This window comes from Periophthalmus magnuspinnatus, chromosome 14 (genome assembly GCF_009829125.3).
Source record: "Periophthalmus magnuspinnatus isolate fPerMag1 chromosome 14, fPerMag1.2.pri, whole genome shotgun sequence".
NCBI classification, from domain to species: domain Eukaryota; kingdom Metazoa; phylum Chordata; class Actinopteri; order Gobiiformes; family Gobiidae; genus Periophthalmus; species Periophthalmus magnuspinnatus.
This window is the reverse complement of record NC_047139.1, coordinates 31118171-31144826: the sequence shown is the minus strand read 5'-3', so window position 1 is coordinate 31144826 and position 26656 is coordinate 31118171. Positions and strand designations below refer to the sequence as shown.

Below are 26656 nucleotides of genomic sequence, written 5' to 3'. Positions count from 1 at the left end.
AATTTACAGTGGTGTGATTTTTAATACTGCCAAATGCTCTTATCCCTCTGTAGTTTACACAGGTCACCTCATAAAGAAACTTGAACTACTGCCTCCTTTCACCTCTTTGTTATCTGCGCTCAGTGGCATGGGGTCAACAAACTCTGGACAAACTCAAATTCCCCTCTGTTTATGCTGCTGCCAACAACAACATAATGGTGTTGCAACAGCCACTGCTGTGTCTGTGTATGTTTTTTTCACACAAAAAATCTGCAAATGTCAAATAAACAAGATAAAACATTATCTCATACATTTTTATTTCCCACTTCTGAGGTAAAAAAAAACAAAAAACAAAACAAGAAAACAAACAAACACAACTTTAAAGCTTGCATTTGGCTGTACACCATCATACACCATCATGATTCAAGCTTACATTCAAAACATTTGATAACACATTTGAGCTGCAAAAATATTCACTGGGCAACCCTGTTTTACAATACAACTGTAGTGCAGATTGCAAGCACCAGAAAACGCGTACACAAATAAAGTTTACAAAATATCATAATTATAAAATAACAACACATCTTAGTGGTCAAGCAATACCTCTTGTGACCTCGTTCACCCCACCATTTTATGCATGCAGTCATGAAGGTAACTTATTACATTGGTATTATACAGTACTGTGCAAAGATGTTAAATGTATATTTGAAGAGAAACTTAAACTAATCTCCTAGTACCCAGTTGGTTTCAAAAAGCCGCCAATGAGTCAATATAGTATTTATCTTAACTTGTAAATTATGTTGTAACTTATTATTGAGTTAAATCTTTGGTTTATGTCTTTGGTGCAGAATCCCCCCCCCCCAAAAAAAAAGTAGAGTAAGGATGGTATTAGTCAAGGTGCGCTATGTGGGAGGTCCAACACCTGTTTGTCTCCACAGATATTTTATTGCTCTCGGATGTTACACAACAGTATGGCATTAAAAGTATCTTGCATATATTTAGTTATAGTTTTCTTTATTGCTTTAAAAAAAACATGCATTCACAGATTTGACCTGTAACTTGGTCTGAGACAGATATGTTTAATGGAACATTCCAGGCAAACAATAACCGTGGAGACAAGCAGGTAACAGACCTTTCAGAAAATTTATATGATGCCCCTTTCAGCTATTTTAACTACTCATAAACCTCTGCACAGCACTCTACATCCCATTCAGTAAGCTGGTGGAGTAGTGAACAGTCCTGCTTTGAGAACACATTAAGCTAAATAAACTTTAACGTTGAAGTGCTCATCCAGGAGCACAGTCGATGAGCTCAGTCTCTGTTTGGTCTCAGTCCGATTCACTCCCTTGGTTTGTGGTGACGCCTGACCAGCCTCGCTCTCCTCCGTGCTCCAGCTGTGAAAAGAGTCAACAAAAAGATTAGCAGAATATCTAACTACATTCCTAGACTGTGTATAGATAGTGCATTTGTGCCTTGCATGTAAATTATCCAGAAGAAAATGGCAAAAATTCTTCCAGAATTGGGTTTATCCAGGGCCCAGAGGAGGAAGGGGCCCTCTCTAACTTTCTAATGTGCATTTTTCATATAGAGAACATGTAGAGTGGGTCGCCGAGATGATTTGTACCCATGTGCTACACCCATTGCTTCTAGACCATTGGTTATAAAACCTTTCACACCAAGAAATGATTTGGTTATTTTAGTACCACCAGATCTAAACCAGGTCAATAGCAAGGCTTTATAACTTCCTCTAAACAAGATCTAAACATGAATAACCAATAAGGGATCAAAATATGCTATTCAATTTAAATTAAGCTAAGACAAGAACCCAAAAGAAGTCTGCATGTATCTGTACCTTAGTCTGAAAAACACTACATCTAAAAGAGTTTAAGACTAAGACTATGGATTATATTTGGCAAGACACAGTATCAAAAACAATGCAATAAAATCAGTTGCTGGCAATGTTTTTTTTTTTTACAACTGTTATTAAATTGTGTTAATGGATGCCTCCCACTTACCTTGGGCCTTCCTGGCAGCAGCATACTTCCCTCCTTCTGTAAGTAAACCACAATAAAATGTTGAAAATGCTTACACATCTGAAACATCTGATCATAAATCATCTATTATACTTTAGTTACTAACGTTTAATTATTTTGGTAATTCGTTCTGACTCCTCCTCGATCAAATCTGGGTTGCCGTGTATTGTGGTGATTTTAGAAAAGTCTGGTCCTATAAATTAAATGTTAATGTTAGATATAGGCAAAGCATGTCAGGGCATACAATGGCATAATACATTCATTAAGCCTCATCTCACATTGAATTGAAAAACAAAGAGATATAACACAAAATACAAAAATCTGTTGCCTCCCAGGTGTTTTGTATGTTCTTTCTGAAAACAATCATCTTTATGCTATGTAGTTACCCAGACGTTTGCACCAATCAAGAGAGTAGCTTTCTACCCCCTGTGTTTGAGATAATCAGTGAACAGAGCAACACTAGTCTATGGCCGGGAGCAACGCTTTAACTACCAACAGTGCAGCACAGTTAATCTTCTGCTATAAAAACAATCACAAAAGCAAATAAAGATCTATGAAATAAAACCATCTTGTTAAAACCTGGAAAAAAAAAAGTTAATATAGAAAACCATACCCTCAATGATAAAAGGCTCGATGACAAGGCCGCGTCCGTCTCCACGGGGCTCTGGCGGGCAGCGGAGAAGGGTGTTCAAACTCGGCTAAAATTAAACTGTGCAAAGACAGACTGACAGTACACACACCTCCTCCGCCACCGCCAAGCAATGTCGCACAACACTTATATAGAGATGCACAGAGTGAATGGTGATTTGACGGACAGGCTGTGTTCACAATGCCAGTGTCATCATTTCAGATGCTTGTACTCTATAACTCTGGCTATTCACAAAAAAAGTGTATATGCATGTTGAACTTTACATATAGTACATAACCCAGAACTAAGTAAGAGGACAAATGTTTCTGGGAAACTACAACTCAAAAAGATAAATGTAAGAGTATCGGTATGGTCTTAACATCTGATTCATAATTTGAAAGCAATTTGAAGGGAAAAACAAAACAAAACAAAAAACATCTGAAAACTTTCTCTAAAGTACAACTTTATTAAAGTGACTCAAGTTATGTACTTGAGTAAATGTAACTCAGTACTATTCACCTTAGTAATTATGGAGTTATTAACCATAAACCGGGGGAAACATATGGATTCTGACAGTTTAAAGGCAAATTCTACCAATGAATTCTGACCTGGTCTTCACAGCAATATATTTGAGAATGTTATGATGTCATGTGAACGCAACCTGCTGTTTATGTTAGACCACATGCCCATATGTGAAGACAGTTTGGTTATAGTCCACCTGCTCCTTAACCACAAGCAACAGAGAGAGATGAGATTCCCAATATGGGACATTAAAGATGACCACAACACAACACATATTACGCATTAGATCATGAATGTGTTATAATATGAAGCGACATACAGCTCTAGGTGCTCCATTGCCAGTACAATAACTTATACAACATTTAACGTCGCTTGTACAAACACAATAAACTCATATAAGCTTCATATATATTTCCAGTGGAGCGAGGCCAAACATAGGTCTAAAAATGTGGTAGTGTTCAGAGAGCATAGCGGAGCATGTCCTCTCTGTAAAACACTTCCAGTCCTGCATGAGGTTTAGAGCTCAGAGATGATTTGTGCTTCTCCCCCACACAGCTCCAGAGGGGACCAGCACAATGGGCCCTGCTATTACACACGCATCAGGCTTTGTTTAAGTCAATGGCCAACGGACGGAATACAATGAATGCACAAACTAACAAAAAACAAATGATTTCTGTATTTTTTGACAGTTTCACTTCTATCTAATGCTACAAGTGCTTAAAGAGGCACTCATTACATAACTTTTCTGGTCGAGGGTATTCCCCCTGAACGCCTACAGATGTTATTGCATTTTCCTGTGGTCCACAGTATGAGAGGCACGTAATGCCTGGGACTTCTCTATAGGTCAGATCTGTGGAGAGGTGACCACGCTCACTAAGAGAATGCATGTTTTGAGAAAAAAAAAAATCCAAAAGCAAGCAAACAAAACATCTGTAATCAAATAAATGCAAGATATATACGTTTAATGTCATACTACGGAGCATTCTTGCGAGACAAGCAGGTTTTGGACCCTCTACTAAAGAAGTTACACAGTGCAACTTTAATATTTCTCTCTCTCTCTCTCTCTCTCTCTCTCTCTCTCTCTCTCTCTCTCTCTCTCTTTCTCTCTCACTCATTCATTCATTCATTCAATTTTTCTCAGTTATAGTACTAGTAACGACTGGCAGGATGCACCAAAGAAAACCATATGCCTGAAGGTATTGAATGAAAAACCATGGAAAGGTTGACCATGAGGGAATGAGTTAGATCCCCATTAGGCAATGTGAACTACATTTACAATACTGTACCAGACTGACCTGCAATCTTCTGTGCATCAGCCCCTGTACATGGAACAGAGGGCAACATAAATATACATGAAATGATTTTTTAAAATGTACTTATGCGACAAATGACGTACCCTCAATCACTCTAGTAACTTTGGTCATGGTGGGCTGTGATTCAACGACTCTGGTGACTTTGGTGACCACTGGCTCACTCTCCACTGAGACTTTGGTAACACTGGCCTCTGTACAGTAGAGATGGGAAATGGTCATTAAGAAGAGAAGGGTTGGCTAAGTATCAAAACATTAGTCCTGAGACCATTGGATGATGTCTACATGCACTTTGAGACCAAAAGGACGAAGGTTTACACTGACCTGAAAGAGTCTTTTCAGTCTTTTCAACCTCTTCTATGTAAAGCAAAAAGTATGTTGTTAATAAATGTATCTGCATATACATGAACATTTAAGGGTGCATGCATAATTGTCCTGCATGCATTGGCATATTGCATTCAAAATTATTGTTTTATTGGTTGCTGTAACATTAAGTTCTAACAGTTCCTACTGTCCTGGTTTGAGCCCACGTAAGTCTTCAGTCTTGTTCCTGTTTAGTCCAGGTCTAGTCTCATTTTAATTTTGTCCCAACTTTGATGCAGCTTATATTAACAAAGTAGAGACATTGTAGTCTTACAGTGTTTTTACCCTCCCCCTTCTGTCCAGTCATGCATGTACTGTATATCGAATCATCCATGGTTAACTTAGCTTACAACTCAGCCCACAGTTTTTGGTACAGGCCTCCTATAAATGGCTTTTAGCAGTAAGGTTAGTTCAAACTCACCTGAGATAGTCTTCTGGATCTCCTCTACATAAACCAAAAAGTAGAATATTAAAATTTATAATCCCTGGTGTTCCTTGTGTCCCTTGGCCCATCTCATTATCCAAAGACATGAAGAATACATTATCTAGAATCTAAACCAGTTCCAATAATGACTAAAGATCAGCATATGGTTTTTGGTCTGTCTCTTGATATGTGCCAAACTTTACATTTTCTTGTTTTTAGACTCAAGATACCCTGTAACCCATTCAAGAACAAAACATTCATTTATTTAAAATTTCCATCGTAAACTTACCTGTAAGAGTTTTCTTTAAGTCCCCTGAAAAAGAGCAAAATGTTACTGTATCTGATCTGGTATAGCAGAATAATATTCACTATAAACTCAATGGAACTGTCATTTGATATCTCTATATTCCCTGCATCGAGTAATAAAAAAAACAACAACTTGTGATTGTTGAAAAGCAATACATTTTATGATCCTAGAGCTATTGTAATCAGACCTACCCCCGATAACTCTTGTAACCTTGGTGATGGTGGGCTCTCCTTCGATCACCCTGGTAACTGTGATTGGATCTGTGACTTCCGCCTCGACTCGAACCTCCGTGACCACTGGTTCCGTCTTGATCACACGTGTTACCTTGGTGATGGTCGGTTCACCCCCGATGACCTGCGTGACCTTCTTTATGGATGGTTCTCCTTCAATTACTCTAATCACCTTGGTTATATTGGGCACTGGAGAGAGAGAGCAGAGAGAGAGAAAGAAAGAGAAGGGAGATACAATAGTGAGAGGGTGAGAGAGGAGGGGGTTATGCTCAGAATATATGGCAAAATTGTGTGAACCTATTGAGACTGACTAAACAAATCAAACGTGATGTTCAGTGGGTATTTGGTTACAGAAAACATTTTAGTTTTTCTTCATGGTTGTGAGAAACTGTCCATAATTGCACAGCAGCATGTACCGAATCATCTATTGCGTATATATTCGATAAAACTATTTAAATGTGATGAACCTGAAGTTAGCAGCAACTTCTGACTCTGAACTGTGCGAATACATGACCTCATTGTGGTTACACCCTTTGGATTATTGCAGTGATGACTAAAACATGAAGTCTTTTTCTTTGCTTTTGGCTTCAAGGAGCACTGCAGTAAATCACCAGCTTCCCGGTCTGCAGTGTTTTTGATATTGTTTTTGGCATTACTTCTAGATGCTCTTTCTGATTAACCTGGGCTTTAGACTGGCAAAATGACAATGCATTAAAACCCACTACTGACATTAACTAAAACGTAAAAAACGTATTACAGTCTTCTTATCATTAATTGTTGGAGGCTGTGAAATAGGCATAATACCTATCCAACATTTCTTTTCTTCACTAAGTACACCCTAAGCTTTGTGTCCCACTTCAAGCGCAATGTGTGTACTTGTCATTCTAAAGTGGGAAAACATTGTCAATTATTACTATTATAATGTATTGTTTTAAGGGCATTTGTGTTGTGTGCAAAACCATCCTGCAAAAACATACAAAAAATGTACCATTAAATACTATAATTATATATATATATATATATATATATATATATATATATATATATATATATATATATATATATATATATATATATATATATATATATATATATATATATATATATATATATATATATATATATATACACACACATATACATATACACATATACATATACATATACATATACATATATATATATATATATATATATATATATATATATATATATATATACACACATATACATATACATATACATATACATATATATATATACACATACACTTTAAATTGTCTCTCTGGCACACAAACTCATGTATCTGGGCTTGGGATTAGGGTACACCAAATGATCTAAAACTTTGGACAGGGCTAAATCCTGTTGCAAATTTTAAAAAAGTGCATTTTTATAAAACCAAAAATTATTTTTCTGGGATGTTGAAATATGATGGCTAAAGACTTGCATGTGTGAGTGCTTGCATCAGACTCTTTTCTAATCTTTGGCTTGAGATTTTCTGAAACTTGGCCTTGTTCAGTAATGAGAGCCAGATCAGATCCTGTGTGGATTTCAAAACTTTTCAATATGAATACATTCACTGTACCCCCTGTACTCTGTTGTGATACACGGTTAAACAATGGTAAAGGACTGTGAATTTTAAAAGTCAGTTTTAGACTAGAGGGTAAGTTCAGTGGCAGTGTCACTCTTTTGCCAAGTCACGGAAAATGAGATAATTGAACCAAATTAAATGTTGGATGTTCTCATTTCAAGTGTGTAATCAGCGTAACAGACAAATCAGTGAACTATGTCTTTCCTATGTCACTCGATACAAAAAGGTGTTATTGTCTGTGGTCAAATCCACTGGAGTGATCCCAAATGTAAAACTCCAGTCCAAGTATTCAGTCTATGTGGTACTTTGGAATGAATGTCTAACAGTTACAATCATATGAACACAACACTCAATAGTCTCCTTTGAAGAGCAATGGAAATAAGATTTAAAGAACATGTAGTAGGGATTTACCGCAAGTTTGTGAGTATACTGAAAAAGAGGTCTACCTGTTTCAATATAGTGTGTGGTTGTAATCGTCCTCTCTGTAAGGCAAAGTAGAAAATATATGACATATTTGTTCAAAGCACATAATTGTAGAATACAAATAACTTACTGATGAAAGTTAATGGAATTTCTGTGTATGAAAATCCAGCTTCAAACTAGAAGGAAAAAAAGTAATTAAAAAAGGACATACATATAAAACATTTTTCCATATTTTGTATAGACGTATTTATAGTACCTTAAGTGTGATGTAGTTGATAAGCTTCCTCAGCAGAACCAGGAGGTCCTGACGGCCCACAGGGAGGTCTGGGAATAATACACTTTATTATATAGAGTTATGACAAAGACAAAACATGAGGATTTCCATATGAGAAACCTAATGTGAAGTCTAAGCCCTGACTTACCCCCGGGATACAAGACATTTTTCACCACATGCACTACGCCATTTGTGGCCATCAGATCACTGTCAGGGACTTTTACAGAGTTGACATGGATGGAGTTATTTGCCTAGAATGTAAAACAGAAGAGGACAATGAAAAAACATAAAAAATATACAACCAGTTTTCCATAAATAGAACACAAACTCAACACGCAACATGCTCTACAGACAACACTGTAGCATTTTTCTACCATAAAGCCACTGCTTATTGATACTTTTCAAGTGATGTCAACAACATTCCTTGAGGAGTGGAGCTAACTAAGGGCACTGCTCTGTCTGAAGCTCTGTTACTCAAGTTAGACTTTAATCTGGGCTTTGTTTCACACAATCTGACCATAAAGAATTAATTTTGTTGAAAATAGGACAGAACAGAAAATAGAACTTTTGAACAAATTTCATTGAAATAACATATTGATCACAGGCTCCTGAAAATCTGTTGTTTAAAGCCATTTTGTATTTTTTCTTGAGTTTTCAGGTTGTGACCTGTCAGATTGTGTTTGCTAATATGTGCATTGTGCTATCCTGGCACCTGTGGCACAAGTTACCACCCCAGTGTAATGTCATTGCTAAGGATCAATAGTCGTTCCCAAAGGATCAATAGGCGTTCTCAAAACATCAATAGGCGTTCCCAGTCTTTTCACTGTAAATTCTGATGAATATATATAGCTTTCTATAGTTATTTATAGCCCACATTGTATCATAATGAGTGCTTGTACTCACAGACATGACATGGAGGTTGTTTCCCTGCAGACTCTTGAGCAGATTGGTGACGCCTCCTTCAAGCCCTCCATTGATGAAGATGCCGTTACTGAAGTGGTACAACAAAATGGTCCTCAAAGCATTCACATCACCTGTCAACAACACAATGCAATAAGATGCATATATATAGTTTATTTTTTATATTGATTTGGATGCACTGTGACAACCTACTTTTCAGCAGTGCCATGTCTTCTGGGGAAAGGTCCTTAAATGCCTCGTCTGTAGGAGCAAAGATGGTGTAGGAGCCCTCCTGTCGCAGTAGGTCAGTCAGTCCTGCTGTCTCCATCAGGTTCAAAAAGATCCTAAGAAATTTAACAAATGAAGTGGGTTAGTTGGGCTCATAATTACATTACCATCATCATATCATCAAAAATGTGGGAAAGTGAAAGTATTACTACTTCATCTTTTCAGTTTAAACATGTAAAACTTTTCTTTCTGACTGTATTGATCTACACAATCCTACATGGAATAAATTTGAAAAAACTTAACTTGCACTATGTAACTTTTCTGGTGGGCATCTGTCATCTGCTTGTCTCCATGGAGATAATGTTACTTTGCTTTTATGTTAAGTATGGCTTTAAACTAATTTATCTCAAAACGCTTCAATTAAAGATGTTTTATTGCTTAAAAATACCTTAAAAACATGCATTAGCATGTGAGTCACCTTGCCACAGATCTGACCTATAACTTATTATGTGTTGTGGTAGTGTCACTTGCTTTCTCCATGGAGAATTGAATTTAATCCCATCCTGTAGACCAGGCAGAACAATAACATCTGCATCTCCAGGTGGGAGACCCTCTTTGTCTGTATGTGACAAGTGCAACCTTGAGTCAATTTTTAAATAAATAGCTTTGAGTGTGCAAGAAAATGATGCAAAGGGACAGAGTTTGCGGACAAGTAATAAATCACAAAGCTGCTATTTTTGATACTGCTTCAATAATGGGAATATTTTAGCAAATCAACATGAAAGCGTGGCTGCACTCTCTGTGGGTGAGCTTTTTCAGTGGCAGTAACTGGACTCAGTATTCATAATAGTATAACTAGAGTAGTGTGTATATTAAAAAGTCTCCCAGGTATACTATATCCATACTATATCCATTAAAACATGCAAAAATGTTTAGATTAAAGTGTCATTTTCTGGTTTGTATTTAACATGATACTTACCTGAATCGTCCATCAGCGATCAAAATCTCATAGATGGTTTTCTCTGGCACATTTATGATGGATCTCATAACATGCAGTGCTCCGTTGCTTCCCTCTTTACTGCCACGCACCATACAGGCATTTTCTAAGCACACAGCCTGAAAATAGAAATAAAGATTGTTGATGTGCACAAGCACATGTCTGGTAACTATTTCAATCATGAAGTATGTCATCCAGCCTGTCGTTTCCAATTGCAATCATTTAGAGATAAACACTCTGGGTTGCTATGGGAAAAAGATGAGACAGCTGATTTTCATTTAGAAAGAAATTATCCTCTCTGTACCGTTCTAATTATTATAGTTTACTACATTTGTTGATTGTTAAAGGCAGTTAAACCACATCGACAGTTATAAAGAGGCTGAGAGATGGCTTCAATTTTGAACAAATGACCTTGTCTTTCCATTCTTCAATCAATGCATCCTTTTGTTTTTTTCATTTTTCAAAAACTCACTGCACTATTATATTACATCACTGATGCAGTATCAGTAATTGATAATATTTAGATTTACATAAAGATAAGATAAACATGAGTAAATCAAATGTATGTTAGAGCAAAATTCAAAAGACGAAAAGCTCATTCTTACATTGTATTTTTGGGCTTCACTTCAACAACATTTTGTCCATTTCTGAAAGTCTACTGGTTTGATATAAAGATTTATACAATAAAAGTATGCTGTTCTTCTTATTGTAACTGTTAAAACTGCACATATCAAACTCACTGTGCGGTAGATGAATACTCGGAGGAGTTTTCCAGCCAGTGTCTCCAGAGTCTGTCCATTATAAAGCTCACCCAGAGTCACCTTTAGCTTCAGGATGTGGTTCTCCAAAATGAGTCTCAGCACATTCTGGTCTGTGCTCATCACCTCATCTGACAAGGAACGTATTTATGCATATTTAATACAGTAACAAATTTTTTTTTTTTTTTTTATGCAGTCACTTGTTAAGTATTGCAAGCACCGTACAATGCAGTATCAGCTCCTCCATTATAATCACATATAATGTACCCATTCTAAGTCAATAGCTACACTTGTAACTGGAAATCAGAATTGTCCATTAATAACCATTTTAAAAAGTATAAATCTTATGATATAGTTTTTAAGTACTGATTTACCTTTAACAAAAGTTACATAAACAAAGTGAAATGACTTACTTGTAAAGGCAGAGTTCTGCGGTGCGAGCAGGGTGTACTGTGCTTTTGGCCCCAAAGCTGCAGCGAGGCCGAGTTCAGAAACCATGTCTGTGAATGTGCTCTGCGACTCCCCTGTCAGCTCTATCACTTCTTTGGCTGTGGATTGTACCAAAATATGCAAATCATTGCCACTTTATAATAATGTTACATGAGTTAAAGCATTAGTTCATCATTCAGTTCAGATTCATAATACCATCTGTTGAAGATCTGGCTAATTATTGTTATGGAAATTGGCTAATCAAATATTGTTAGCTCAATGTTAAATGTGCAAAATCAGTCCAGATGTATATCATTTACCTGAGTTTGGTATGAGCACTTGGTCTATGAGGTGGATAACTCCATTGGTTGTGACGATGTCTTTCTTCAGGACCATCTTGATGCCGTTGACGGTTAGACTGTCTCCATCACAACCGATCTCAATGCTTGTCCCCTCTGCGGTTTCGTACAGTGTTCCCGCCATGATTGCCTCAGAGCATTGTACGCTGGTCAGGAGGTGGTAGTTCACAAGGGCTAGAGAGTGGAAGAACAATAATGATATGAGTAGGTGATAATGACATAATGAATATATCATTATCACCCACGCACTCTGTATATTTGTATATGCTCCCGAGAACTATGATCATATTTATGCAAGCTATCAGAAATGTGCTAAATTTGACCTCTTTGGTGCGGTTGATCATTTGAAAGTGTTTTTACAAATGAATAAAAAGGGTATTATATGTCAGGACTTGTAGTTTAAGACAACAGTTTATTTTACCATAGATTATATCAATAGCCTTTATCCATAGTACTGCATAAGGATATTTTTATGGTGATCAAATAGCCCTTCTAACTTCATGCAGGACATTTTTCAAACACAATGGTGGAAGTCTTTTGAAAAGTCAGAGTTTAGAAATGAGATTACAACTGTGATGAGTTCCAACTGTTAAACAAAAAGAAAATCTGGCATGCTCTAGCTAGCCTTTGCCTTCCAGTTTTAATTTCATAAAACGCACATGAATCTCAAATGTAATTAGTGTCATAGCAAGCTTAGGCAAACATGTACTTGGACAAACACAGCAGCTATCTTTATTTTGGATTATGTTAACACACTGTGGTCGGGCGCCAGTGTCTGAGAATTTACAGAATCTAGACTTTAGTGTTTGCTGGTAGAAGCCAGTACTATGGACAAAGAAAACTTTATGTTAGCGAACTTTATGCTGACTGAGTCAAAAGTATTGTAAGCAAAGCTCTTATTGTTATCTATGTGGACAGCACATGTGTGTTTAAAGTTGTAATCTGTAATCAAACAAACTGTGTCAATGCAGATAACAAAGGAAAAATATTTATTTTTTTTCACTTTTTTTTTCACTTTATAACAACAGAGGAAATATGTAGGCTACTGCTGCAGCTTTGGGGTAAACTAAAAACACTAGACTTGCTCTCAGCATCTGACTGAAAATATTACTGTCCTTTCTATTGTGCCAAAAAGTGTGCCACTTTGACTGATGATTTCACTGTGAATTCATTTATATTTTCAATTTGTTAGATCACCCCAAGAGCCATGAAAGGAAAAAAATGGGATCCAAAATAAATTTTTATTACCTTGAATAATGTCAGTATCTTCCATGATGCGTTCAAGGTATCCCGAGGGCAGTTTGTCAAAGGCATCATTAGTCGGAGCAAACAATGTGAAATGTCCAGGCTGGTCCAGCTTGTCTATTACACCAGAGGCCACAGCCACAGCCTTAGAGGGAACACATTTAAGGGGAATCTGAATTAATGACTCATCATAAAATGAAATGAAATAATGTATGACCAAATGAAATAAATGCACTTCTTTATAAGTCTACGCTCAGGTACAGATCTTGGCATGCAATGGAAACGCTAGAGAGGTCAGGTCATCAAAAATAAGAGCCTGCTAAAATAACACATCTGTATCCATGTGTTTATTGAAGATGCACTATGAAACCTTTCTGGTGGGATATGGAACTTGCTTTTTCTCCATTGAGATGTTATTACATTGCCTTGAATGTTCAACTGAATGAGATTTAACTTTTAACCTTGCATTTATTCAATTACAGGTGCTTTTATTGCCCAAATCTAATCATTCCTATTGTGGGTGGGCTTGCCTTACTGTGGAACATTGCAGGCAAACCAATACCAAGAGACAAGCATGCTGTAAAAGTTGCATAGTGGCCCTTTAAAGCACCCCTAGATAATGTTTACATACTTGTAAGTACAGTTTGTGGGTAAGTGTCACATACGTTGAAGGAGGAGAGCTCATCAGTCACATCCAGGACGTCTTTAATGTTGCTGCTGACAGTGCTGATGACCCGGTCGATTACATGGACCACTCCGTTTGTGGAAACCTGGTTTCCATGGATGATCCTGGCACAGTTCACTGTCACAACCTACATGCATAATCAATACAAAGTTAGTAAATAGGTCTGTGCCAACAAATGTATGACAGTTTCCTAGGAGCCAGATTATGATTTCCATTTGATCACTATCACTCACTTCATCAGTATAATTATCTCACCTTGAATTTCACACTTTATTGCAATTGGTTAAATCCATGTGTCACTCACTCAAAGTATTGCTGAAGTTCATCAGTAGGAAGAGTACATGGGAAAAACTGTCTTTATCTGGGCATAGAGCTACATGTAGCTTCAAAAGAAAATGAGTGAATCACGATACGGTGATTACTCAAAAACAACATATCAGAGGAGTGAGATTACATTAGATTACATTTTATCACCATATTGTCTAGCAATATTAGAAAGATGTAAAAGTATATGCTTTGTTTAACTCGTGCTCAATATACTATAATATACCAGGTGTAAGAGATGGCCAACAGAGATCATAACACAACACATTTTCTTTTTGCTAATTGCCATAATGCATTTGCTAGTATTTTATATTAATGAACAATGCATCTTTCATAGTATATCATTAGAATCCATTGCAGGCTACTTGCAGTAAATGCACTCACCCCGTTCGGATAGTGGTTGATGAGGAGCCCCAGGTCATTGTACATAGATTTGACTGTGAGCCCATCCTTCAGGTGTTTGGTCAGTAGGCGGTGCTTCACCATGTGGTAGTGGAGAGCGTTCAATAACTCGATGTTCACATTACCCTCCAAAGCAGACCTTTGAGCCTGGAGAAAATTCAAAGTACAAAATCTCAAAACTATTTTACTGAAACTATTTTATCAGCAAATAATACAAAGAAAAAGTTAAGAAATCCTTAATAATAAAGTCTGAGTATAGATAGTATGCATGAGGTCTACTCACTGCATCCAAGTCATCCCAGGCATCATTGCTTGGTGCAAATAAAGTATAGGAACCCTTTCCTTCGAGCTCCTCCCGCACTTTGGACATATCTGCGTACCTTTGAGTGGTTGTTGCCCTTACAAGACCCAGTGTGCCGTAGACATGGTCAATTGGAGCCACTATATGGGAAATAAGTGGATAGAAAGTGTATGAATGAATTATCTATCCAAAGATCCAAATCCAAAATATTTGTCATTCAAAGCAGTATAAATTAAAGGTGCACTATGTAACATTGTCTCCATGGAGATACGTTTAATGTCAGACTGTGGAACATTCAAGGAAAAGCAATAACACCTCCAAGGAGACAAGCAGGTGACATACCTGCTACCAGAAAAGTTATGGAGTGCACTTTAAATAGCATAAAAACATAGATCTACACGTAAAAAAGGCTTAGACATGTGACACAATGATGTCTTAACCATGACTAAACAGGGCTATACCAGCTAAAACCAACACATTCATGAGTGAACCAGGATTAAATCAGGTCTAAATGAGGACTAAACTACTAAATGTGGCCTAAAAGTTGTCCCTGTACCACAGTTTGAGATCATCTACTGCACTGGAGGAGGTTGTGTTGTGCATATCCCACCTGCAGGACAGCCCTTCATGCCCTCCAGCTCCATGTATCCAGGACAGCACTCATACACAACCATCCTGTGGAGAAATAACACACCTATTACTCTCATGTACATTGTAAATATAGTTCAGGTTAGAAAAATAAAGAAACTAATTGGGAAAAATGGTTAAATATTTAGTTATAGGAATAGTCAAACAAGTAAATGAGATATTGCCTTATGCATGACGAACCATAATTGGTCAAATCAAGTTAAGAAAAACAAGACCAAGGGTCTCAGAATGAAATGTGAAAAAGTCAAACAAGGAAATGGCGTAAAAGTTCAATGAGGCTTCTAGAGAAACAGAGAGAATTCCCAAATGCATCAAATCTGGAGTGTGGTGTGCATGAGAACAAGGCCAAGGATATTTACTTTTAACAGCCCGCTGGGGTTTCTGTCAAAAAGTGGACAGAGAATGAGTCACGGTACACACAATAACACAAATTATGTCAAATTACTTAATAACAATTGTCTCTGCTTAACCCAAATGCTGCTTCTTATTAATCTGCTCAACCCAATCATCTGTTTAAATTTCCAACATACAAATGACTTTTGAGAACCATCCAGTGTTTGGAGAAGTAGACTGGCACAGACCTTGTGTTTTACTTTTTTTACCTTAAGAACTCAAGAATGATAGTTGATGTAAACAATGAACGGCAATAACAAGGCACAGCTAAAAATCACAAAAATAAAAAAAATCCCATGGGAACAAAAGCCTCTATTTGTCCTTAAACCTTAGCCTATACCTTACGTTTAAAGCCACAAGTTAGAGTTAAGTGGGTAACGTAGTGGGAGGGTAATCCAATAAAAACAGTAGAAACCGTGAAAACAGTAGTTACATCCAACACTCATACAAGAAGTTCACATGAGGACTGATGTAAACCTATGAGAAATCAGCCGTCCCTTTATAGCCATACACAGAATGAAGTGCCTGCAGACCCAAGACAGAACTTCATACAGACCAGAGCCTAATGAAGCAATAAATAATTCTCTCAACTTCATCTTCACACTCAGACGCACAGACAGTGATCAAAGTCAACGTTTGGAAATTGTCCCAAAATGAGCACACATATTCCAAGATCCAAATAATCCAACAGTGGGACGGGGATCTGGACTTAGTGTAATTGGGGTTTTAGAGAAATTACTTGGCAGGTTTCAGTACGGAGATTTTGCTTATTCCTCATTAGACATTCACTGAGTCTTTAGACTTTGGGTTTGCTCATGGAAAAAGTATTTATACATGAACTCTGAGCTATTTAGACCAGTTACAGCCAAAGCAAATAGCACTTGTCTCCACTCTAATAGTATATGACGGATGGCTCCCTTTGGTTTTATAGCCACTATCAGTTTATCCTCGACTCCCTAAAATGAATCACATGTTTAGTCTCCTTGTACTCCTTGTCTTGTAGTTTTCTGTTTTATTTTAATATGTATTTTTTATATATATTTTTAAGACATTTTAAGAATACTTACGTTATTCGTACAATGTTCAAAATTGTAACCATATAATCTCTGTGTGTTTGGCTGGGATCCAGAATACACACTTCTTGTACTTTACGATGTGACTCCCTGTTTTCAAATTGGAGTGAGTGGATTAACAATCTGGGACAGGCAGGAAAAAAAAAAGGAAAAAAATATCACAGGGGGCAGAAAATCCTATTTTAAAAAACTCTTTTAATCAAAGGTGGGATAAATTTAATTTTATTTGTAGATCATAGGTGACCAATGAGCTCCTTCGTTTCACATATGACCCTGAAAAAATCAAATCTGATTGTATGATCATATTTGACCGGACCTGAGACACAACGGAGGACTTGGGGACCAGACTGATATCTGTATAAAAATACAGAGATATCACTATGAATTTGCCAGGCAATCTGAGTGTGAAATGTTCTCAATGCTACTGTCACGTCTTCCGAGGAGGAAGCAGAGACTGGGGATCTGGAGGCGGACTTGTCCATCACCCTGGCTGAAGTCACTGAGGTGGTTAGCAAGCCCCTCGGTGGCAAGGCCCCGGGGGGTGGATGAGGGCTGTCTTGGCTGTCTTCGCATGGTGGTCGGGACAGTTCCTCTGGACTGGCAGACCAGGGTGGTGGTCCCTCTGTATAAGAAGAGGGTGTGCCAATTACAAGGGAATCACACTCCAGCCTTCCCGGTAAGGTGTATTCCAAGCTACTGGAGAGGAGAATCCGTCTGATAGTCGAACCTCAGATTCAGGAGGAGCAGTGCAGTTTTTGTCCTGATCGCGGAACACTGGAGCAGCTCTATACTCTCCATTGGGTGCTCAAGGGTTCTTGAGAGTTTGCCCATCCACTCCCCATGTGCTTTGTGGATCTGGAGAAGACAATCAACCGTGTCCCTCGTGGTGTCCTTTGGGGGGTGTTCTGGGAGTATGGGGTCCGGGGCTCTTTGCTAAGGGCTGTCCGGTCCCTGTATGACCGGAGCAGGAGCTGTGTTTGCATTGCCGGCAGTAAGCCCTCTCCGGGTGGGTGGTGAGTCTCTGCCTCATGTGGAGAAGTACAAGTATCTCGGGGTCTTGCTCACGAGTGAGGGAAGGATGGATTATGAGATTGAGAAGCGGATCAGTGCAGCGTCTGCAGTGATGCGGTCGCTGTATTGGACCGTCGTGGTAAAGAAGGAGCTGAGTAGAAAGGCAAAGCTCTCAATTTACCGGTCAGTCTACATTCCTGCCCTCACCTATGGTCATGAGCTCTGGGTAATGACCGAAAGGACAAGATCGTGGATACAAGAGGCTGGGACGGGAGGAGCTCGGAGTAGAGCCACTGCTCCTACACATCGAGAGGAGCCAGTTGAGGTGGCTCGGACATCTGCTCAGGATGCCTCCTGGACGCCTCTCTAGGGAGGTGTTCTGGGCATGTCGCACCAGGAGGAGGCCCTGAGAAAGACCCAGGACACGCTGGAGGGACTATGTCTCTTGGCTGGCCTGGGAACACCTTGGGGTCCCACCGGAGGAGCTGGAGGACGTGTCCGGGGTGAGGGAAGTCTGGGAGTCCCTGCTTAGACTGCTGCCCCCACGACCTGGCCCCGGATAAGCGGAAGAAAATGGATGGATGGTATATTATTATACTGTTAGTGTTATTTAATCTATAATTGTAAATTTAGACGTCTATAGTGGAAAAGAGCTCTGGACTATAGAACAATAGTTTCCCACATGGAGGTATTAGACATGCAGAGGATGAATGTGCTTAAGCAGCTGGCTGTCAGTGCCTATGAAGTCACTCTGACAGGTGCTCCGTGTTGCCAGGCCTGAGCTCCGTCCCACTGGAGAAATCCCAAAACCCGTGCCAGACACATGTGACCTATACGAACAGTACCGACACAGGGATGGGAAAACATCACATTTTCCTGTTGTTATGCAATACATATAATGCGTCTAACATTTACACACTGACTGTAATTATTTAGTAGTTATTTATTTTTCCTTTACAATAAGCGTTGAGTCAGTGTTTTTTCTAGCATCACCACCTGCTCTCTGTCTGTCATCTCCAGCCATCAGTGTAATTGTTTCCACCTGATTTTTCACTGGGAGCACATTAAAGCAGAAGAATTCAATTCAATTCATTTTATTTTTGTAACGCCCAAAATCACAACAACAGTTGTCTCGAAGGGCGTTCATGTTTTGGTTGATGGGGGAAACCAGAGTACCCGGAGGAAACCCATCCAGACACGGGGACAAACATGCAAAACTCCACACAGAAAGGCCTGGGCGACCCGGGAATCGAACCAAACCTTCTTGCTGTGAGGCATGAGTGTTGCCACTCAGCCACCGTGCTGCCTATGCACAAAAACAAACAGGAAAAACTCCTGACATTTATTACCTCAGTAATAAACACCTAAAGGGATTTTTAAATAATAAACAGCATCTAACAGGCAAAGTTGAATATGAAAATAAATAAATCACAGTTTTTTGAGTATTGTTGACTATGATGATGATCAGATGTTATGTTTGTACAGTCTGTGAGAAATGTGCTAAAATGTGCCTTTAAGTTTAGATTCATCACTTACTGCCTCTGTGTAGGACAGCAACTAAGTCTCTCAAGTTAAGTGATATGATATGATATATTGATGATTATGATATACTTAACGCAACAATAATATAAATCCCATTCCAGTAGTTGTTGTTTTTTTTTTTTTTTTTTTTTTTTTTTTTTTTTTTATATTCCCAAATCTCAATAAATAAATAAATAAGTTAAAGGAACATTCATCATGAGCAGATGATGGCAGGTGAAGTGGAGTGGTGAAATGACCTAAAGCAGATGTGCACTGCAGCTGTGGAAATGGTCACTGGCTACTAGTAAAACTTTTATGAGTCCAGTAGTGCGAGCAAACAGCATCCTGGTAGCTTTGTCTCTACAAAAGGTTTGATTTGACCTTTATTAAGGACACAGGCGCAAACACGTGATCCATAGCTAAGATAATACTCTAAATACATTGACACTGAATATTACAATATATACAAGAACAAGCATAGCTAAAAAACAATCTCCATTTTCTTTACAGTGTCATTAAAATACTCTTACTTTTAGGATTTTTCCATTTTTCTAATGGAAAATAAAAAAGGACTATGCAATATTTTTAAGAAAGAAAATGTATAGTGGATTCTAGTGGGACTGAATGCATATGTATCCAAAATCCAAAGTCTACCAGCATATTGCTTGTTGGCTAGTGTTATTGCTAATTAACAAGCCTTGATTGAAACCTGGCTTTGAGTGGTCCCACAGGCCCAGACCCTGAAGACCCTGATGGACAGCACATCAGCTCAGACTCCAGCCGGACTCTGGCTCTGCTCCACTGACCCTCAACAATCTCTAAAGCAGATGGAGAAAATGTGAGGAGAAAAACTGTCTATCCATTATTCTGCCACATATGAGAATCATTTAAACCATTATGTAATCTATGCTTGTTTTGGACTGTTTATTTATATATTTTCCTGTTCAGTAGCTAGAATAGACAATGGAACAAGTTTAATTAACTTGTTCCATTTAATTTACTAACTTAATCAAAATGTAATTAAACAGACCAGGTAACTACTGTAAAGCACAGAAAGATGGCACCTTGGGCAAGTTGGGCTGACACCCTTATTTGCATTCTCTGTGGGGAGGGCACCCATCCAAGCTACGAGTTCAGAGATGTATCTTTAAACCTACTATTATTGCTACTATTACTGCTATTACTGTTTCTTACTGTGTATGAAACAACCTCAAGGCAGTGCAAAAGTCACGCACAATCCCTAATGAGAACTTTAATTTAACAGGTCATTTCTTTTGATATCCCCAATAAGATTCTTTCAGTACTGCCATGTCTTGTCAGCTGGTATAAAATTTTATGAGCACATTGGGTTTTTATAGCCCCTCACTAGTAAGTCCGACTGAAAGAATCCAAAATACCAAAGTCTTATCAACGTCCAGATTTTTCAACATTAAATACAACACCCATCTGTTCTCACTCAGCACTGAACAGCAGGCTTAAACAGCAAAGGCAGGTGTATTTGAATCAACAGAGAGGGATGTGTGCGTACACTGCTCCATGTGAGCCCTACACTCCATCCACACAACAGCAGCAAAGACCCGTCATCACTCCGTCACCGAGCTACACTGTATACTAAATAAAAATACTGCACAAAATACCTCTGAAAGCAAGCACGAATTCTGACCTACTATCTCTCAAACAGAGGTGGGTAGAGGAGCCAAGCGTTGTACTCAAGTAAGAGTACTGTTCAAAAATAATAGTCATAAATATTAAAAAGGACACTAAATCATATGTAAGAGTAGTGCAAGAAACAAAAACTTTCAAATAAGTTAACACTGACAGCCTGAATCTGTAAACTGTAACTCCACTACACTGTCAAATATGTCTTTAGTAGGAGTAAAAGTAGAAGTACCACATTATAAAAAGGGTTTCTTGAGTAAATGTAACTACCAACCACCCACCTTTTCTCTCATCTGTGGTGAAAAAATATATAATAGATAATGAGTTGGATCAGGGTAAACAATCATACCCAACTTCAACTTTTTTCTAAAAATCCCTTCAAGTGGATGTTACATAATAGAAGTACACAAGTAAGTAAACATTAACCTACATTAGCTATTCTTTAAATGTATACATATGCACGTTGTTTGTATGGAACAAACTCCACAGTAAACTCCACCATCAGATGCAACTACATACTGTAAATCTAACCACAACTACAATTAACTATCCCAACCTTAAGTGTGATTTAACAATGTTAAGGGGACATCCAATCCACTTTACCATTACAGTCTGCTCGCTTCTTTAACTACATTTTTCCCACAGTAAATACGAAATGAAATGTCTATTCCAGACTCAATACACAAAAGTCATTTATTTTCTATTGGTGTCAAGCAAGACAAATAGAAGCTATAATTCAACTCAACAGCCAAGTACACAAATCCCTTGGCTGTTGAGGTTTCCCCTTATAGTGTTTCACACTATAAGGGGAAACCTGTCCATCCATCATAATCAACTTAAAACAGCCCAGCAGCAATGGCTTCTTGTCTCAGCCACCTGTTTAAAGGTAAAAGGGCTTCTCTAAATGTCAACAAAAACCTGTGTGAACTGTGTAAAGTGTCAAATGTTGTAAGAATAAAGAGCAGACATGCCAATGCAAACTACGGCCCGGGGGCCACACACGGCCCTTTAGACTTATTAATCTGGCCCGCCGAACGTAACCAAATAACATATAAAATAGGTAAGGGTAAACCTTTTCAACAAGTTGTTGATCTTTTGGCACTTGATAAAACTGAATATGAGTTTTTCTGCTGTGTTTATTTAACTGAAATGTAATTAATTATTAATTTAATTAATGCATTTGGAAAACAATTTGTACAATGAGCCTTGTGTATTCATGCTTTGCTACATGTTACAGACCAAATCTCTAATGTAATATATATCCTGGCCTGGCCCCTCTGTCAATAATTGAACCCATTGTGGCCCGTTTGTCAAAAAGTTTGCCCACCCCTGGTATAGAGCATTTAAACTGAAAGGTAGCACGGATCATGATTCATGGGATTTGTCAGGACTTACGCCTTCTTGCCACAGATGGAACCTTTGTACCAGTTTCGACACGTGCTGAAGTACTTCTTCTTTGTCCCTAGGACTTGCTGCAGGGCGCACATATTGGGCCTGAAACATGAAAGGCAGAGAGGAAACAGTGAACATTTGGAACAGGAGGCAGAGGTCAAAGAGCAATGCCAAGAACAAAAGGGATGCTTGTATAAGAAAAATTAGAGCTAGTACACAGCATGCAATGCAGCATTATAGAGTAAAAGAAAAACATACCATAAAAGGGGCAAACTTGGATGAAGAACACCTCAGATAAATCTTAATATAGTTGGAATAGTCTAAAGTCTATGTTGAACTGCAAGATCACGTCATAATCTTAGTTTCTAACTGCATAAAGCTAATACATTTTCATTATATATGTGAATAATTAATATTATTTCCCTCTATTTATCTACCTGATATTTTATTAGACAATCTTTCCCCCAGATTTTAGATTGACTAATATTGTGCTCTAGCCTGCTGTGCTAGTTCTTATCATGTATCATAAAAAAAGCAGAATTGTTCATGTCAAAACAACATCTAACATTGTTTTTCATTCAGCTATTTCAGGTTGTGCATGTTTTCCATCATAAGTTCCTGTTTCTTACCCCTGACTCCTGGCCCGGATGCGGCTGTGTGTCACTATCTTGTCGTAGGCCGATGAGTCCGCCTTTCCCAAAAAACAGAGCGCGCCCACCACCAGCATCGAGACCCCGAGCAGCAGCTGCATCCTGCCCTGTCCAGAGATACACAGTCCAGAATAGGCTTGTTCAAAGTTGTGCCCTACACTCAAATCACACACACATAGACAATAAGAGAGGAAGGAGAGGGAGGCTTTATACCAACAGGTCCTTGCACCCACCCACTGCCTCCTCTATACGTCCCGGCAGCATCACACCCCTCTCCTCCTACACACGTGCTTCAATCATGATTTTTCTTTGCACCGTGTCGTCCCAGAACGCCCAACACTCCTTTTAAGTTATGGTTTACATCATAGTAATGTTCAAATGTGGGATGTCTGCCACTACTACACCAGACTGCTTTGAAATGTGTCCCAGGAGCTACATAATGTGCTATACTTTATAGACTATAAACTATACTTTGCAGACTATAAAAGGACATACATTAAAAGTGAACCAAATAGTAGTTTTTTTTTTAGATTTGAACTATTTCTAAACCTGAGTGTATAATAGCCGTAAACAGCCACACATTTCCAGCAGTATATTTGCAATGCTGTTTACAAAAACACCCTGCTGTGGATATAGATCTGCTCACTGTGCATTGACCCGCTTGAATATACAAATATAGTAATAAACATATTTTTTTGTTTTCTTTGAGGCAGCCCTAAGCTCGGATAAATGACATTCTTGTGTCAGCAAAGTCATCAAGTGTTTTATAATAAAGCAACAAATATTTATAGCATCCAACAATATAGCACACACTGGGAGGCAGAAGATTTTCTGTAGAAGCACAAGTCTGTAGAACACCATCAGCAGTGGAGTGTTATTTTGGGTTCTACCAGTAGGGGCATTGTGGAGCTTTGAGTCCTTTTAAAATGACCCTGCATCCACAATGTTCCACTAACTGACTACAGGCCAAAACACACAGATATTACACATTACACATTACACATATTTATACATGCAATTACCAAATGCAAAAGTCAGATTGTGCCTGGTACATTTAGACTGTTAGGCTGTAACTTTGGCTTTATGTCCTATAAATGAGCTGGGATCTAGAGCGAGTAAATCCCATTCAAAAAGTTTGAGTAATGAGGCTCTGTTGAAGTTAAATGGAATATCTACGTGACAGTTTTTTATCAGTAATGTACTGCTCTTTACTTTGCACAAATCAGATGAATCCCCCTGTCCTCCCCTTCTAACCTGTTAGTGCTTGAATCCTCTTGGGTCTCTTCCTCAGCTGTCATGTTCACCGTTCATCAACTCCCATATTTTCTCTTGACTTTGGCCAAATCTGACAGTGCTTAAAAGAAGTAAATCCCTTTTTGACGTTTAATAAGTATCGCTGAAAAGACATGCGCACGTTTTAAAATCTATGCAGTATTAAAGCTTTATGCATGACCAAGTAAGAAAATACGAACTCATTTAATTGGTTACATCAAAACTATAGCCTACATACATGCAATATAAAACCATGAAATACAACTATTTATATATATATATATATATATATATATATATATATATATATATATATATATATATATATATATATATATATATATATATATATATATATATATATATATATATATATATATATATATATATATATATATATATAAATTACATGGAACAATGGCAGATGATGGGCACATTTCATTGTAAAGGAATCTCTTTAGATATTCAAATATTATACCATACTACAATACTTACCATTTTTATAGAATTCAGCATGAAAACTACCAATAGAGCACAAAAGATGAGCGGCATGTTTCCTGTAGCAGCACCTCCCTCTAGTGGAATCAAAATGCCATTACCATGTGTGATGTACATCTGAGATTGATGGAAGTCCAGCAGGTGATTATGTGAATGCTTGGATCTGCTTCCTTTCTTACCTAAAAGCCAGATCATAAAATGATAACATGCAACTGAAGTCCTGTGGTTTGCGTTACAAACCTTGTGTGTTGCATTTTCCCTGTGAAACCCTGTAGCGGCCTAGTTAAAAGCTCCATGTTCACCCCGGGAGCACTGTGCACAGTCTTTTGATCACACTCAGTTTCATCATGTGTTGAATATTTCATCTGCTTTCAGATGCCTGGTCACTTGTTCAGTATAAAAGTGCTGAGTGCTGCAGAGGCAGATGACAAAGAGAAACACACACATGACTTCAAACAAAATCCAGGTTTCATCTTGAAGAGCTCAGACAAAACATGACTCGAGAATATGAGCTTTTTCTCTCCCTGCTCACTTCAGACATTCAAATTCAATATTGCATGAATCATAAGAAAATAGGTTGGTAGCTGGTAAGCCATCAGACCCTCTACCAGGAAAGTTACATGGTGCATCTTTAATTTTTGTGACTACAATCCTGCAGGATGGCTATATAAAATAATCTATTTATCATATCTTATACTTTATCAGTAGAAACACTCAATTAAACAATAAATGCAGTTCTGACGAAAATAATATTTTTATTGTTGAGCTGAGCAGTAGGTAAACCACGAATAATATGTTCTAGGCAGGCCACTCTACCTTTAAATATAATGCCTTAAGTTTAAATCTTAAATAGTTGACCTAACAGCAGCAATCACAATCCTAGGTTTTTGCATAGAAAAACAGTGAAACGTTGTGTCTTTGAGGACTGCATGCCGGCGTAAAGTTTAAAGTGCTGAGACAGACAGAGTAAGGCAGAGAGTCGACCAGAACTAAACATATTGCTCAGGAGAAAGAAACAGGGATAAAAAACTGGACATTTCGGGAGGTAGAAAGGGTAGTGCAGAAGAGAGGACATACAACAATCAGGCGTAACATTATGACCATCTGAGAGTGAATGGACAGGTCAGACACAGGCCAAACACAAGCATTACGGAGTGAACCATAATTGTTCATCCTTTGTTGGGTTCCCAGATCAGTATTAAAATATCCTACTCATTTGAACAAGTATCAATACTGGAAAACATCACATGAATGAAGAGTTTTGTAATAATTTGAATATATATCAAAACTAGTATAAGACTAGAATAAAATATGTATACAGAAATTGATGTGTTACATTCTATTGTTTATCATTTTTGTGATGTTGAATATAAATACAATAGCACCTCACAAAAACTGCTGTTTAGAATATTCTGGAATATTCTTTCTACACATTCAAATTTCAATGGCTTCTTATTTCAACACTTTGTATGAACACTCCAGCAAAGTATCCCATTACTTCCCATTACAGTCAACACAAACAGGGCTCATGTATAAATCCCTGTGCATTATTCGCTTTCAGTGGTCATAATGTTATTGGTGAATATCAGAAAGATTAATAAAAGTTTCAGATATATTTGATTTTTTGTGAAATGAGTCTATATTAAATCTTTGCCATCCACACATATTCATCTGTCACTACGATAACTCCACTGAAGCACTCGTACAGTAAATGTGACTAAGCCACTGCCTCCCTGAGTCTCTGAACATCCCATAGTTCAAAAGTATAAGACTCTTTCAATAATAATGCCACAGAAATGATCCTATCTGACCTGTGATTGTCAGCCC

General features: G+C 38.0%; 1 protein-coding gene across 6 annotated transcripts; it reads right to left on the bottom strand.

The window, feature by feature from the left end:
* Window positions 1-1017: 1017 nt before the first annotated feature.
* On the bottom strand, window positions 1018-23286 carry LOC117381012 (periostin-like). 6 transcript variants are annotated; one of them, XM_055226410.1, is made up of 26 exons: window positions 23039-23286; window positions 22413-22511; window positions 15323-15387; window positions 14695-14852; window positions 14394-14558; window positions 13666-13812; window positions 13004-13145; window positions 11717-11929; window positions 11381-11515; window positions 10950-11098; window positions 10192-10328; window positions 9198-9328; window positions 8988-9118; window positions 8233-8335; window positions 8067-8134; window positions 7941-7986; window positions 7834-7869; window positions 5758-5985; window positions 5549-5572; window positions 5257-5280; window positions 4559-4666; window positions 4458-4481; window positions 2626-2676; window positions 2119-2205; window positions 1995-2030; window positions 1018-1373 (listed from the first exon to the last, which is right to left on the bottom strand). In XM_055226410.1, exons 1-26 carry the CDS (start codon window positions 23158-23160, stop codon window positions 1318-1320), a joined length of 2685 nt encoding a protein of 894 aa, XP_055082385.1. In that variant the 5' UTR covers window positions 23161-23286; the 3' UTR covers window positions 1018-1317. The 6 variants fall into 6 exon arrangements, with proteins under 6 accessions (XP_055082385.1, XP_055082387.1, XP_055082386.1 ...); XM_055226412.1 differs by having other exon boundaries at window positions 4559-4642; XM_055226411.1 differs by lacking the exon at window positions 5257-5280 and having other exon boundaries at window positions 23039-23285.
* Between the last annotated feature and the right edge of the window lie 3370 nt (window positions 23287-26656).